The 16065-nt window shown below is 44.8% G+C and overlaps 1 protein-coding gene and 1 long non-coding RNA gene across 2 annotated transcripts in view; one reads left to right on the plus strand and one right to left on the minus strand.

Moving 5' to 3' along the window:
* Window positions 1–42: 42 nt before the first annotated feature.
* LOC131480236 (uncharacterized) lies at window positions 43–13230 on the minus strand. Its single transcript, XR_009245363.1, has 3 exons — window positions 13075–13230; window positions 927–1060; window positions 43–790 (listed from the first exon to the last, which is right to left on the minus strand). It is a non-coding gene; the product is annotated as an uncharacterized LOC131480236 (long non-coding RNA).
* A 1469-nt stretch (window positions 13231–14699) lies between these two features.
* CCDC15 (coiled-coil domain containing 15) overlaps window positions 14700–16065 on the plus strand; it is a 63214-nt gene continuing 61848 nt past the window's right edge. Inside the window, exons 1-2 of the mRNA XM_058664058.1 lie at window positions 14700–14927; window positions 15047–15233. Coding sequence (XP_058520041.1) covers window positions 15054–15233 — 180 coding nt within the window. The 5' untranslated portion in view covers window positions 14700–14927; window positions 15047–15053. The remainder of the gene's footprint in view (window positions 14928–15046; window positions 15234–16065) is intronic.

Consider the following 16065-nt stretch of genomic DNA (forward strand, 5'->3'; position numbering starts at 1 on the left):
TATATATATAGGGAAATGGCTTTCAGTTTTCCAGCTCTCACGCCTGTCCCTCGTCCTGGTTGGGAGTCTCTGCTGCGACGGAACCACACAGATGGTGGCGATCTCTTTCCGGAAGCCACTCTGCCCCCTCTCTGCCTTCAGCCAATTCAGAGCCAAGTGAAGGCGGTGCCCTAACAGCCAGCTGCCAACCTAACTGCCCAGTTGGACCCCCTGTGTGAAGGCTGCAAAGAGGAGAAGCACCCCTACCCTACAAGGCCACACCTTCTCATGAGAGCAGCCAAAAGAGGGTGAACTCGCTAGTTGAGTAGGGTTGGCACTGGCTTATAACCTCTTTGAGCCTCTGATTTCACATTTGTAAAATGGGGAGAAACAATTGCTATCCTGGAGGAACCAATGGAAAAAATGACAGAAGTTTGGCATAGGAGTATGCCTACCAAATTCTTAAAGATACAGCTTTTAAACATTTTTGTTTTGTTTTGTCTTTATAAACTGCCCTGTAGAGGGATCTTTATAATTTCAAAGTCCCTAACTCCTCCTCTCAGTCATCTCTAACCCGGATCTTAGTCTTATAAACAGAGCCATTGTCTCTCTAACTACCCTCTTCACAATGCTGGAGAAAGCCTGAGTAGGACAAGTTTCTACCACCGAAGCACGACAGCCGAGCCTGTCTGTGGCAAGGCAAGAGGAGACAATTGGGAAGCGCTGATTTTGAACTTCACAGGAGTTTTCTTCTTCCTTTTGCATCTCTGTGTCTTGGACTTTTCCTTACACTGCTCAAGGCACCTGCCTGCTAAAGAGGCACTGTATTGTTAAGCAGGAATGGAAAGGAAGAGAAAGTTAGTATTCAAATTCTTTTTATTTACATATTTGAAAGTCGGAGTTACAGAGAGAAAAGGAGACGCGGGGAGCGTAATCTTCTATCTTACTGGTTCACTTGGCCACAAAGGCCGTAGTTGGAGCCACACTGAAGCCAGGATCTAGAAGATTTATTCGGGTCTTCCAAGTGAGTGCAGGGGCCCAAGCTGTCTTCCACTGCACTCCCAGGTGCATTAGTGGGGAGCTGGATCAGAAGTGGAGCAGCCAGGACTCGAATCAGTGCCAATACGGGATGCTGGCAGTGTAAGCAGCAGCTTTATCTGCCACATTGCTAACTACTCAACTTTGAACATTTCAAAGCATATTTTAGAATCCGGGGAGCATGAAAAGAATTAAAAACCAGGTTTTATAACGGATAAGAAGATATTTTAATTTCTGGAAGCTTTTCCTTTGATGAATCAGAGAACAGATCATGGAGTTCTTCTATGGTCCAGTAGACAAATGTTCCCTTTTGCCTTCAAAGTCTAGTCAATGCTAGACTTTGAAGCTTGGTGAATAGAGGTAAATGGTGTGCTGTTCAGGAAATAGAGAGCTTAAAGATTGCATTTCTTTAGCCCAAAGGATTATGGAGAGAAAATGTGCTGGGGAGACATGAGAGAGGTACAAGTCCCAACACCTTGCCTTCCTCTATCCCAGGAATGATGTTGAAGGTCCTTGTACCTGTGCAGAACTTACAAGTTCCCAAAGTGCCGACAGGCCCCTATTAGAACTCAGAATTGCTCAGTGAGTAAAGAACTGGTAGAAAGTAAAAGATAGAGAAAGTAGGGGACATGGATGCAAGGATTTTGAGACTGAAGGCTTCTGGGTGCTATGGTGGGAGCTGGCATCAACTTTACCAGACCAGGAAGCAACCTAGAGGCCAGTGGCAGAGACCAGTGGGAATGCTGAGCAAATCACATATCCACACTGTGTTCTTCTGTTGCCACAGGGTGACTCCAGCCACACCACCAACATTGGCCCCGACCCCTTCTTAGCAAAATCCAAGATTAGTATTGGTATGTAGAAAACTTGTTTGAGCAGTTCCCTGGACTGTCCCTGAACTGTCCAGGCAGAGCCTGAGCCTTCTAAAGAGAATATTAAAATGACTGGAGCAGGGCTGGGTATTTAGCTTAGTGGTCAAGATATTCATATTCCACATTTTGAATATGTAGGTTGATACCTGACTGTGACTCCTGACTTTAGCTTCCTGCTAATGTGCACCCTGGGAGGCAGAAGTAATAGTCCAAGTAATTGGGTTGCTGCCAGGCAAATGAGAAGCCTAGGTTGAGTTTCCAGTTGCTGGCTTTGTCTCATGTTCACAATAGGAGAGACATGGGAAGGAGGGGAGAGAGACCAGTGTGGACATACATGAGGTACCTCTTTGGGAATTTGCAGACATCACTGGAGTCCACTTTGGGAGGAGCACTGATCCAAAAGGCAGCTGGGTTCTGAGACACAGAACAGTCATAGGCAGCTTACTCTCGAACATTACGCATCATGTTGCTCTCAGCTGGCCTTCCTGGTGTCCTCTGGGTTGTCCTTGAGGGAATGGATATCCTATCTAATTGTTGGTGATGCTGGCCAGTTTTTTTTTTTAAAGAAATTTCTTGATTAGAAATATTACATTTCTTTTATGCCAGCAATATATTGTAGTTGTTGGTCTGCATCTTTGATTTTTGGAACAAGTTGCAGTTACTGTGGCTATCTCCTGTTTGGCCTGCTTGGCTCTTCAGGGAGTAGGGACTATAACCCTTCATTCCTCGGGGTGTTCTCAGGGAACCCAGGTTTGAGCTGTGCCTACTGTGGCTGCGCCAACAGTGCTGTAGGCTGTCTGCTTGACTGATGGCTGGAACGCCCTTGCCTAGCCAGGGCCCCTGCCCTTTCCTTCCCTGAGCTGTCCCCACAGATTTGTTTCCTAGGCGCCATCCCCTTCTGTGCAGCATGACCCAGTTCTTTTGGCACCTGTGCTGCACGTGGTTGCTTTAGGCTGCTCCTCCTAATTTGGCAATACCTCTAGGGCTCTAGGATCCCGCACCAAAGGCAGCCCAGACCCACTGCACTCAGGGCTATCCACAGAGCACCCCGACAGGGCCTCTGCAGCTGAGAAAAGAGTGTCTCTGTACCCCTCCAGCCAGACCCCCCCACTCATCCACCAGAAGTGTCTAACAGAGAAGGAGGAAACTGGTGAGTTCCACTGAGTCATTGTCCTAGGCAGGAATGGGAAACAAATGATCCAAAAGCAGCTGCAAAACTGAGCCCTGTCTTCCAAGAACTGAAAATCTCATGAAAGTGGGAGGAGGGACACAGAGCAGCAGGTTTGTCCTGTAGTGTGAGATACCTGAGGCGGCCTGTCCCTCTTCATTACTCAGAGGGCAGACGGGTTAAGGAGTTGCCTAGTTAAATTGCTGCCTGCAGATAGACCTAAGAGTTCTAAAGTTACATCAAGACAACAAAATCAGCAAGAAGAAGGTACAGAAAAAAAAAATCCAGTTACCTAACAGCGGAGGACAAAAGGATAAAACATACACTTACCGAGAAACACACACAGGAAAATGATAAGTAAGTAAGTAAGTAATATTTTAAATAGTCTTAACATTACAGCTGGGAGTGTCCCCACCCACTTGGCCTACTCCTCTGTCTGTGAGGTCTGGGGTAGAGTGACAGTCCCGCTAACGACGTTTTAGAATTGCCCTAACGCGGTCGCGGTCACGGCAGTGGCGATTTTATATTTGGCACTCTCCCTTTCCTTCCTTTAATTCATTTCCTGTTATTAACTAAGTCATATCTGTCTCCTCCACTGAGCTGTCAGTGATCTTGGTAGTAGAATGAAAAGCATTCTTCCAACTGATGGTACCAAGGTTCTTCAGAAGGAAGGCATTTTGTTTCAAAAGAGAAAAACATCTAAATGTGCCACCCGGAATAGTAGCAGAGCATACAGAGTCGAAGAACAAAACAGAGACTGATCTACATGAGAAATAACCAGAAACTTTGGGACAATACACACAAAAAAGGTACCTGTTTTTCGATGGTCAGGTGTGGAATTTTCCACTTGTGGCTGTGTATGAGCACACAAAAAGATTCAGATATTGGGTTTTTAAGGTAGGGATGCTCAACCTGTAATATATTGGGCGGGGGGAGGGGATGAGAAAACTTGGAAGGAGGAAGCTGATAAAGGTGGCCTGTTGAGCAAATCACTTAGTCCTGCTGGGAACTCTGGAAGATAGCAGAGAGGGAGCTGTCAGGGAGGGCCAGGGAGGTTAATTCCCCAGACCGCTATCCTGATTCTTGCAAGCAGGCATCCTGTGCACACCACACCTACTTCCCGCTCTGATTGCTCTTGGTGTGTGTGTGTGTGTGTGCGTGTGTGTGTGTGTGTGTGTGTGTGTGTGTAAGCCACTCCTCACTTGATTCTCTCAAGCACTTTGCAAATATTTGCTCACTGCGTTCTCCTGGTACCCCTTTCAGGGATATAATCCCTTTTAAAGATATAATCCCATTTTACAAACAAGCAGACCTAAACTTTCATGAGGTGAGTGACTTTCTGAGGTTACATGGCTGTTAAAGCAGTCGGATTTGAACTTGGATGAGAACCAGGTGATCACGAACAAAGCTTAGCTTTCCTACCTGCTCTTTAACTTCCCAGTAGGACTTCCTGATCTTTTGCACCCAGCACTTAGTCTCTAAACTCAGGGTGTCAGCAGGTCCTCTCTGCCTTCCCCTTTTATGCCTTCTATTATAGCAGAAAGAATTTGGGGGGGGGTGTTCTATAAATCTATATGGAAATGGTGCTGAAGCTATCCCTGCTTAAATTCAATCTGCCCCCCCTGGAGGCAAAGGCCAGCCAGTGAATGCGTGGAGCCACAGCACAGCGCCTGGGAAACAAGGAATTTGTGTGAGGCTTTGTGTTGGGAGGAGGCAGGGCCCGGCTCCTGCAGCAACCTCTGAACAAGAGACAGATTAGCCAGCTCCCTTCGGAACAAAACAAGCTTTCTGTGGGCGCCGACAGTGAGGGATGACTCTCCCCAGGGACATTTTCTTCCCTTCCGATGTGCTCTAGGTGGCTGTACTCTGCAACTCTGCTGAGACATGTCAATTGGAAGATGGGTGTCAAAAGGTGCCCTGAGGCTCCCCAGGACCTTCATCCTGAACCTCAGTTTTGTTGCCTGTGGATTTCTGTAAACACAAAGAGGCACTTGGAGCAAAAAGTTTCTTCCACCAAATAGTGTTCCAAAGGGGTGGGGCTTGGTAGAAGAAATACTGACCTCAGGGTGGTGCAGGGCTCTGGGCAAAATTTGGAAAGGCAGAGAGAGGCGTTCCCATTGCTATACTGGAAAACAGAAAAACATCAAAGCCTTTTAGGCTGAGAGTAAATATTTGATTTTTGAATAGAATTCCCACCCGCTCAGAAGCGGAGAGGACGGCGCGGGCCTGTGTCCATGGTTGCAGAACGTGCCCTATTCAACAGCCCTCCGGAGAACAAAGGGGATAAATTAATGGGCACTAGAAGTCTGGAAAGATCCTGCTTTTGCTGATCTACTTGAAATGCAGGAGGGCATGCTAGAGAACATCCCTGCAGTTCTGTCCTTACAAAGCTTCTCTGCTCAAATACAAACAGGTTGCAAACTCATGGGGAAACCTCGCTTTCTGCCCCAAGCCCTGAAAGGCCCCATTGTGTCCTTTCTCCTAGTTCCTCAGATGATGTCCACCCACCAACCAGGGGATTCACTCCCCTCCCCCAACTCTCCCCCCAAGAGGGGGAAGCACAGAAATGCAAATCAGCTGGCCTGCAACTAACAGTTGCCTACTGTGTGATGGGCACTCTAAGTTCCAGATGTTAACAACAGCAGCGGACGGGAGGGGACAGATTCAAAAGGAACAAACTCTTGCATCCAGGGACTTAAATTTGTTTGGGAAAGTGGTAATGTAATTTTTTAAAAATTTTGTTTTTGTAAAGATTGATTTATTTGGGGGGAAAAAAAAAAACCAGGACAATCCAGGTCTCCCATGTGGGTGGCAGGGGCCTAAGCAGTTGAGCCATTAGATGTGGCTTTCCTAGGCATAGTTGCAGGAGAGGGATCAGAACTGGAACAGCCAGGACTTGAACTGGCAGTTTGATATGGGATCCTGGTATGCAAGTGGTGATGAAACAGGTGTGGCATAACGCTGGACTCCATATATCTTTTTTTCCTTTTTAAAATATTTATTTATTTTACTCAAAATTCAGAATTACAGAGAGAAAGGGGGGAAAAAAAGAGATTTTTTTCCCACAGGTTTAGTCCCCCAATGGCCACAATGGTCAGACATGGGCCAATCCAAAGCTGAGAGCCAAAAGCTTCTTCCGGGTTTCCCACAGGGGCCCAGGAACCCACAGATTTGGGTTATGTTCCACTGATTTCCCAGGCGCATTGACCAAGGAGCTGCATCAGAAGTGGAGCAGCTGGTACCAGAACCGGAGCCCAAACAGGATGTCAGTGCCGCAGTCTGAATATTAGCCTGCAGGCCATCATGCTGGCCCCTGGACCCCATCTTTAAGCAAGTGTAGTGGATATTTGCACTGCAAGTTACCTTTTAAAATATTATTTTATTTCACCTTCTGACCATGTGGTAGGATTATTTTTCCCCTTCATTTTCAAGGAGGGACGTGAAGCTCAGAGAGGTTAAGTGATCTGTTCAAAGTCACACAGTTTGTCAATTAGCAAAGCCCAGACTCAACGTGTGCCTCTTGCTAGTGTTCATGATACTATACTCCTGAAGTAGGTTGCCTTCGGCCAGGCCTAGAATTAAGAAGGAGGTAGGTCAAGTGGGAATTCTGAAACAAGAAGTGAGACAAAGAAGGCCCACAACAGGATGAGGCGCTGGGGCTGGAGGTGTGGCCAGGATACTAAGACAGATAATCTATGTGAGGTTTCTTAAAAGAAGATGCCCAATTAAATTGGTAAAGGAAGTGGCCTTGAAGCAGCCCAGAGTTTTCATCATTTATTGCTAGAGTTAGGGATTTGGCTTGTACAGCACATAGAGCCTTCCAGAGCCCAGGCCTGCAGGATTTGGAGTCTGCATTGCTCCCTGACAAACTGAAGAATGTTGGTTTGCCAACATGCATTTATGGCATGAGGTAATATTTTGGAAGAAGCAGGAATAATTAGAAATGATCTACTTAAATGCTGACACGTGCATCACTCATCTCTTGCTTTTGGTGTCAGCTTCATTCTCTGGAACCTTCACACTCATCTGGGATGAAGGTTCTGTCACTGAACCAGGACACTCTGGAGTATCAATGAGGTCCTCTATTAATTCTTATGACAATGGAAACGTTCTATATTTGTGTCGTCGACAATGCTAGCCAATTTTAGTCTCTTCTGGCTAGTAGGACTAAAGAAATAAGTGAAAAATTTCATTTAATTAACAAAGCCAGATATAGCTAATAGTTAACATCATTAGATAGTGGAACTTCTCATCCAGGGAAGAGATGGAACCAGCTGCAAGTCTTGGGAGGGGCTGGTGTTGTGCTACAACTGGTTAAGCTATCACCAGCAAAGATGACATTCTATATCAGAGCAATATTCAAGTCCTGGCTTCTCCCCTTCTTTTCCAGGCCCCCGCTAACGCAAGTTGCAAGTCAGCATAAGATGGTCTGGATAGAGTTCATGGCACTCGGGTTCAGCTTGGAGTATCCTGGTTGATGCAGCCACTTAGGGAGTGAATTAGCAAATGAAAAACACCTGTCTCTCTCTCTCTCTGACACTGCCTTTTCAATAAACAAACCCTTAACAAATGAAAAGGAGAGCTTTAAAAAAAATTTCTTCTCAATGTTGAACTATGATTGGCCTATCTTGGGTTAGACCCACAGCTCTGGATCAATCACAATAGCTAGGAGGATAGAAAACTACCCCAGGCTGGACCATGTGCCTTCTCCCACATAGAGGGGTAACTAGTAGAAGAAGTCGGGGAATGGAAGCTGGGCAGAAAAATTAAAAATTTTCTAAAAGGTTTACAGCTTCTATCTGGGAAGGACAACCTGTACAAGACATCTCATGTGCATGCTAGGGACAGAGTTGGTAATATGGAGAGACAGAGATGACTATGTTATTATTATTTTTAAAATCACACACATAGGATACAGAGAAAAAACTTGTGACTAGTATAAAATTAGAGGATCTTTTGCAAAAGCAGTGTAGCAGATGCTATTGAGAAAACCAGGCTTGAGTGGAGCAATCTGCTCTTGATGCTATTTGCAGTGAAAAACTACTGCAAAACCTGGTCTGCTCAGGCAAGCAGAGGGACCCCCTCTAGTTACTCCAGCTAGGATATTTTTGAGAAGTGGATGAGGAGGAGGAAGAACAAACAGTGCCACAACTGCTTTCAGGAAATAGCCTGGGATATTGGTTAGTTCCAGAAAATCCTGCTCTAACTTGAAATGAAAGCGGTTATGATCCAACTGCATGAGGTTGAGTTCCCAGCATACAGTTCCTTTGAGAGCATGTTTTACCTGTCCATGGAAATTCTCCATAGCCTAGGCCCTGAGAACCGCCATGTGACCAAAATGTCTACTTGGCACAGGTGTCCACTTGTATTCTTGCCACCAGTTACAAATGGAACAGGGAACGACCAATAAATTGCTCTCTGGGGCTTATAAAACAATTAGCTTGGTTTGGGATGGGTTCCTGTCAAAGACCAGGGACTCAGGGTTGTGTGCAGACTGGGCCAGTGACACCTCCCACCCACCCACTCACTCACACACAACCACAGAAAAAGGATACAGAGTGTTCTGAACCCTTTTTTTCTTTGGCTTCTGAATCAGACAGACATTTCTAAACAAACAGCTTTCCTGTTGAGAGACCTATTCTGGCCAAACAGAATACAAGCCGTGTTGGAGAGGTCAAAAAGTGGGAACAGGAACTGATACATAAATCTCAAAATGCAGCAAGAGTATAAGTTTTTACCAAACCACTATGGAGTGAGACTCCAAGGAGAGTGAAATGATTTTAATTGTACGTCCATGGCCAGTCTTGCCATGAGCAAGAAGTGCACCTAGCAAAATAAGTGTGGGGTTTTTACAGCAAGTACTGTGGGAAAATCAAAAGCTTTGTGACACAAAGCAGAAAGCAGGTAATAGAAGTTTACAATGCATAGGCTTAGGGTCCTGATCATATCACTTCAATGCAGACAAAAATAAAACAGCATGCCTCGAAGGTAGTTGTCTTTCCCGTAAATCTCAAAACTCCAAGATTCTCCCTATCTCCTGTCTGCCTCCCAGTGTTTCAGGAAACAGGAACTTTTTCTAACAGGATGCAGGTATCTCTTTGGAGATTCCAGACTTCCAGCAGCACAGTCACCTTTACAATTAACCCTTTCAATCTAACAGCATTTCTGCCAAGTGTTTATGTTCACGTGTGTGTGTGTGTGTCTGTGTATGAATGTGTAGGCGTAGGTGTATACTTCAGCCTTCCTCTGTGGTAACTGTTTTCTGTTCCATACCCTTCTGGGTGGAGGTAGAATGGATTTCCTCATTTCCTTCCTAATTCTCACTGACTGAGAATTTATGTAATGTGTGAACAATACTCTTCGTGCTCCTTCTAAGCCAAACCCTCCCTTTTTCATGTCTTTGACTTAAACATTTTTTTTAATCATAAGACGATACCATTTGCTGCTTTCCAAGTTATTCTCACTTACCAATGTCCAGCACCTTTCCTTATATTCCTAGAAGCCATATGCTCCTGGAAGTCACCAACAGAATTCTTGCTAATAGTTTTTGATGATTTCAGTATCTTCACATATAATCCATCCAGTTCTCCTGGACTTAATTCCCCGTGACCTCCTCTTCCACATTGATCTTTTCAACTCAGTATACTGTGCATTTCACGTCCTTGGTTATACCTTGGGCCACAACCCCTCCACATTCTCCACCCCCTGCATCCCACTCACAGGCCACTACCTTTTATTTTGTTAAGCACAATCTTCATAGCATCCTGCTGCAGCAAAACTTGGGACCCCACCCCAACTATAATCTTAGTCCTACCAACTTTTCACTGCCCCCTATTTCACATTTGTCTTGTGGTTCCTTCTTTAATTACCTATTCTAATAATTTCATTACTCCTTTGTATTAATCTTTATTTCATTCGCCCCTTTCTTGCTTAATAGTTTTTTTTTTTAACAAAGTCAACTGAAATTCAGTTCTTTAACTCCTTCATGCCAGTAACCACATGACTGTTTAAAAAAACCCACTCAATTTTGTTAATTGGTCTCACTTTAGTGGTCATAACCTCATATGGGTCCTTGAAGCCATCCGGCAATTATATTTTTCTCTAGTTCCTATTTCCTCTTTTCTGGAGAACCATTTTATATTTTTTCATTCTTCCTCAAACCTCCCATATCTTATCCTCTATTAACTGGTGATCTTTCTTCGTATTTGTATTAGTGCCCTCTTGTGTACCAAGTTGTCCCCAAATTTAGCATCTTAAAACCAACTAATAAGATCTCACACAGCTTCTAATTGGGTGGCCTGGTTCAGGGTCTCTTATAAGGTTGTACTGAATTTATTAGCCAAGAGCAATCTCTGGAGACTAAATTAGAGCTGGAGAATCTATTCTGAGGCTCATTCATGTCAGTTCCTTGCCAAACTGGCCTCTGTGTGTGATTGTTCATGCCAGGCATGGCTTTGCTCAGCCTACATGCAGAGGGGAGATGGAAAAAGAAGGGGAGGTGGTGGTGGAGGTGGGGATGCAGATCTGCGTATATATTGATTCATTCCTCAAATTTTTGGCTGCAGCTAGGGCTGGGCCAGGAAAAAAATCAGGTCCTCCATCCTGGTCTCCCACACAGGTAGCACAAGCTTGGACACTTGGGTCATCTTTCATTGTCTTCCCAGACACGTTGGCAGGGAGCTGGATTGACATACAATTTCCCAACTGCATCTCAAACTATTTTTCCCTTGATGGGATGCTGGTTACAAGTGTAAACTTAACCCTCTATGCCACCATACTAGCCTCTGCTCTGAACTTAAAAAAAAAAAAAACCTTTTTCATTAACCCAAGTTTCCAATCAGCCATTTGTTTCTTTGTGTCTCTTTGCAATAAAATTCATTGAAAGAGTTGTGTGAAATTACGGTTTCCAGTTCCCTCTCTCTAAGTATACTCCAACAGGCAAAAGCCCTGAAGACAATTGCCCTCAAAGACATCACTCATCATAAAAATTAATTACTTTCCCTTATTGCCAGGGAACTTGAGCATTTTTTCATATGTTTATTTGCCATTTGGGTTTGTTCCTTTGTGAAGTGTTTGCCCATTTCCCGTGCCCATTTCTTGAGTGGCTTGTTTGTTTTGACATTTTGGTTGTTTTGTAGCTCTTTGTATATTCTGGAGATCAGCCCTCTATCACCTAAGTCGTGCGCGAAGATCTTCTCCCATTCTGTGGGTTGCCTTTTTACTTTGTTGATTGTTTCTCTAGCTGTACAGAAGCTTCTTAGTTTGATGAGGTCCCAATTGTTTATTTTGGTCTTGATTTCTACTGCATCTGGAGTCTTTTTTAGGAAGTGAGGGCCTACCCCTAAGTGTTCCAGTGTGTTTCCAACATTTTCTTCCAAAAGTTTGAAGGTTTCTGGATGTAGGTTTAGATCTGTTATCCATTTAGATCTGATCTTAGTGTATGGTGAGAGATGTGGATCTATTTTTTTGTTTCTGCAGGCTATCAACCAGTTGTCCCAACAGCATTTATTGAACAGACCTTCCCATTTGCCTGGGTTGTCGTTTGTCTTTTTGTCAAAGATTATTTGGCTGTATCTGTGTGGGTTTCCTTCTGGCATTTCTATTCTGCTCCATTGGTCTTCCTCTCTATCTTTGTGCCAGTACCAGGCTGTTTTGATAACCACTGCCCTATAGTATGTCCAGAGGTCCGGAACTGTGATTCCCCCTGCTAACTTCCTGTTCTTCAGGATAGTTCTAGCTATCCGTGGTTTTTTGTGCTTCCAGATGAACCTTTGGATCATTGTTTCCAGTTCCATGAAGAATGTTTTGGGCAATTTGATTGGGATTGCGTTGAATGTATATATTGCTTTTGGCAGTATAGACATTTTAATGATATTGATTTTACCTATCCAGGAGCATGGGATGTTACTCCATCTTTTGAGGTCTTGTTCAATTTCTTTTTTAAGTAGTTTGTAGTTTTCTTCAAATAAGTCTTCTACATCAATGAGGTACCACCTAACGCCAGTAAGACTGGCCCACATGAATAAAAGCACCAACGACACTTGTTGGCGAGGTTGCGGGGAAAAGGGAACCCTACTCCACTGCTGGTGGGGCTGCAGGCTGGTACAGCCTCTATGGAAATCAGTATGGAGAATATTCAAACAACTCAAATTCAACATACCGTATGATCCAGCAATAGCACTCCTAGGAATATATCCAGAACACTTGTTCTATGAGAAACCAACATGCACTCCTATGTTCATAGCAGCACAATCAGTAATTGCAAAAACATGGAAGCAACCAAAATGCCCATCAACAGAGGATTGGATAAGAAAGCTATGGTTCATCTACTCCATGGAATACTACTCAGCTATTAAAAAAAACAAAATGCAGTTCTTTGTGGCCAAATGGGCCAAACTGGAAACCATAATGCTAAGGGAAATGAGCCAATCCCAAAAGGTTAAATACCACATGTTTGCCTTAATTTAAGATGATATGATGTTAAGTATAACATGTTATGTTTTGAATGTTATATGTTGTGTATAAACTAAAATTGAAGTATAGGTGAGGTGGTCACAGAAGGTGGCTGGGAACCCGCATTTACTTTTAACATATTGGTTACTCATTAATATGTCAATTAATTCCATAATGATGTAAATTTTTGCTGATGGTATGTTCGAGCTTTCAATTGACTGGGATGATGCTCTGCTGGCTCTGTCATCAGACCAGAGAGGGTATACCTAAGAAGCCGTTGAACTTGACGGGACAATAAGATGCTGGACTCTATGTTTGGTATACGCTTGCAATGGGGAAATCTCAACTGAACTTGAGCTGTGGTTATGCAACAAGGTGGAGGAATCCACCATGGTGGGAGGGTTTGGGGAGGGGTGGGGAGAACCCAAGTATCTATGTAATTGTGTCACATAATACAATGTAATTACTGAAGTTAAACAATAAATAATTAAAAAAAAAATTAATTACTTTCACATTTTCACATCCAAGTCAGTTTTCAGTCTTCCTCATCAGAATTTGACTCACATGGTGTGTTCTCTTCACTGGAATATTTGATTTTAAGCTTGGTTTCTGAGGTGTCACAGAGCTGCTTTCTTCGTTAGCTCGCTCATTCTTCTCAACGTGTGGGCATTTTCCCTTCAGCTTCTTAGCTTAATATGAGAATACTGAGGGGTTAGCTGTAGACTTAAAAAACAAAACTATTTTAGATCATATTTTGGCATTCCTTTGCTCAAAACCGACAACGGCTCCCTTCCCATTGCTCCAGTTTACCTGACCACGCCTTCCCCGGAGCCATTGGGATTCGCTGTTCTTTTCTACCTGGAGCATCCTTGGAGACTACATTGAGCTTGGTCCTCAGTGAAGTCTCCAGGAGAAGGATCTTGAACAAACCTTCTTCAACATCTAACATTTTCCCAACCTTGCATTCTTTTTTTTTTTTTTTTTTAAGATTTATTCATTTTATTACAGCCAGATATACACAGAGGAGAGACAGAGAGGAAGATCTTCCGTCCGATGATTCACTCCCCAAGTGAGCCGCAACGGGCCGATTCGCGCCGATCCGAAGCCGGGAACCTGGAACCTCTTCCGGGTCTCCCACGCGGGTGCAGTGTCCCAATGCATTGGGCCGTCCTCCACTGCTTTCCCAGGCCACAAGCAGGGAGCTGGATGGGAAGTGGAGCTGCCGGGATTAGAACCGGCGCCCATATGGGATTCCGGGGCTTTCAAGGCGAGGACTTTTAGCCGCTAGACCACGCTGCCGGGCCCCAACCTTGCATTCTTTTTCTGCTTTGACAACACAACGCGCATCAACATCAGACAAAAGCATTGAGGTTTATTCGGTTACTTCCTTTTATTCTATTGTAAAGTTCCAGCACAGCAGATTTGTTCTATTCACTTATGTGTATCTCCAGTGCCTATAACACAGTGATACATAGAAAGGCTAAAACAGGGGCTGGCGCAGGTAGGTGGCAAGTTAATCCAAGACTTGTGGTGTCATTATTTCATACGGGCCCTGGTTCGTGTCTCCGGCTGCTCCACTTCTGATCCAGCTCCCTGCTTGTGGCCTGGGAAAGCAGTAGAGAACGGTCCAAAGCCTTGGGACCCTGCACCCAAGTGGGAGACCTGCAGGAAGCTCCTGGCTCCTGGAACGGCTCAGCTCTGGCCATTGTGGCCATTTGGGGAGCGGACCAGAGGCTGGCAGAGCTCTCTGTAACTTTCAAACAAACGTATATATATTAAAAAGGTCAAAATAATAGTCGCTGATTCAGTGGGTATCCCACAGGGATAATGAAAATTCCCTGGATTACAGCGAGATTTAGAGCAGAAAGGCTGCGATGTTCAAAAATATGCATCCGCCCCACACAGCGATGTAGGCGTAAGCAGTTGCACAAATGGATCGGTGTCATTAATTTCAATTCTTCCTCTAAGAAGCCCTGTTGTGTCCACCTTCCTGTTGCTTGTTCCGTGCTTCATTCAACCGAGACCCACGGTCTGCAGGTCGTTTGCTCACCAGAGCATTTGGGATGGTGCCAGCGTCGACAACCTCCGCCTCAGCAAACTCTGTCCCCCACCCGCGGTCGGACAGGAAGCGGCAGTGACGCAGCCCTGGGGCCTGCAGTCCCGCCCCTCGGGCCTTTCGGGACCCGGGATTCGGCTCGGGCCCGGAAGGGGCGGGCCCGAGGCGGTCCAGCGGACCGTGGCGGTTCCCCTGAAGCTGTTTCCTTAGCGCCGGAGTCGCTGGGAGCTGTGGCGAGCAGCCGACTGTCCGCCGCTGTGCCCGCCTGTGTGTCGCTGTGTGTCGCTCGCCCGTGCCCACCTCGCTGTGCCCGCTCCTGGCGCCGCGCTGAGCCTTCTCCGCAGGGAAGGGGAGGTGGCTTGTGCGTCGTCCCACTTCCTTCCTTCCCTTCCCCTTCTCTCCATTTCCACACCTCGCCAGGGGTCTGCCTCTTGAGATTTTAAGGTTTTTGTTTTTGTTCCTCCCTTCCCTCCTGATTAGGAGTCAGATGCCAGCAAATATGGCGCCCCTCAAGAAGCCTCCAGATGCCACAAGGTTGCCCCTTGCCTTAAACCCCCGCAGGAGCAAGGCCATCCTGGCAGTGCTGGCCGAGAGGAACCAGGCCGTAGTACCAGTTGGAGCTTGGGTGGAACCCGCTGTCCCAGACAGTTCCGACATCCCAGCCTATGTGAGTGTCAGTTGGACCACTTCCCCCAGTTATGAACCTTCCCTAATCCTTGACGTGAAAAGCGAACCTCTGCCCGTGCTCCTTTCTGTTCTGTCATAAGTAGATAACGTTCTTGTGACAAAAACTATAAAAAGCCATGGGATTGTTAACACCAGTCTTTTGAGAGTGTTTGTTGAATGAGTAAGTGATGACATATGAGAGCATTTTCAGAGGTTCATAGAAAAAGAGAATTAAAAATGAAGTTTATTTTGCTAAAAAAATTGGGATCTACGTATAGTTTTGGATAATACGCATTTTCCACGAACAACTTCAATAGTCTGTGGTGGACCTTAAAGAATGGTAATGCAATCAGTGCAGAAGATGGGTGGTAGTATTTCAAATAGAGGAAGTTTTTTTTTTTTAAAACATGTATTTTTATTGCATTTCATTTTTTTAAAAAATTAATTACATTGCATTATGTGATACATTTTTTATGCACTGGGATTCCCCCTGCCTAGAGGGAGTTTTTTGCAGAGTTAACATGAGCATGTTTTCACAGTGATCCTCCTATTTCAGTTACATGGGGACAGTTTTGTAAGTTTTGACAGTCTTTACTCTTTAAATTATCTTGGGACATTTACCATCCTATTTTATGGTAGGTGGCTTATAGATGTATATTTCCTGATAGAGTGTGAACACCTTGAGCATTCGGAACAAATCTAACAAAAATCTTTACACCGCTACTTTTATCTTGAATAAATGCTGCCTGATAACTGGAGACACTCAGTAAATATGGAATGCATAGAATGTGTGAAGAGGGTTTACTCCCAACCTGCCAATTTCCACGAAGGAT

Source organism: Ochotona princeps, chromosome 4, assembly GCF_030435755.1.
Source record: "Ochotona princeps isolate mOchPri1 chromosome 4, mOchPri1.hap1, whole genome shotgun sequence".
NCBI classification, from domain to species: Eukaryota; Metazoa; Chordata; class Mammalia; order Lagomorpha; family Ochotonidae; genus Ochotona; species Ochotona princeps.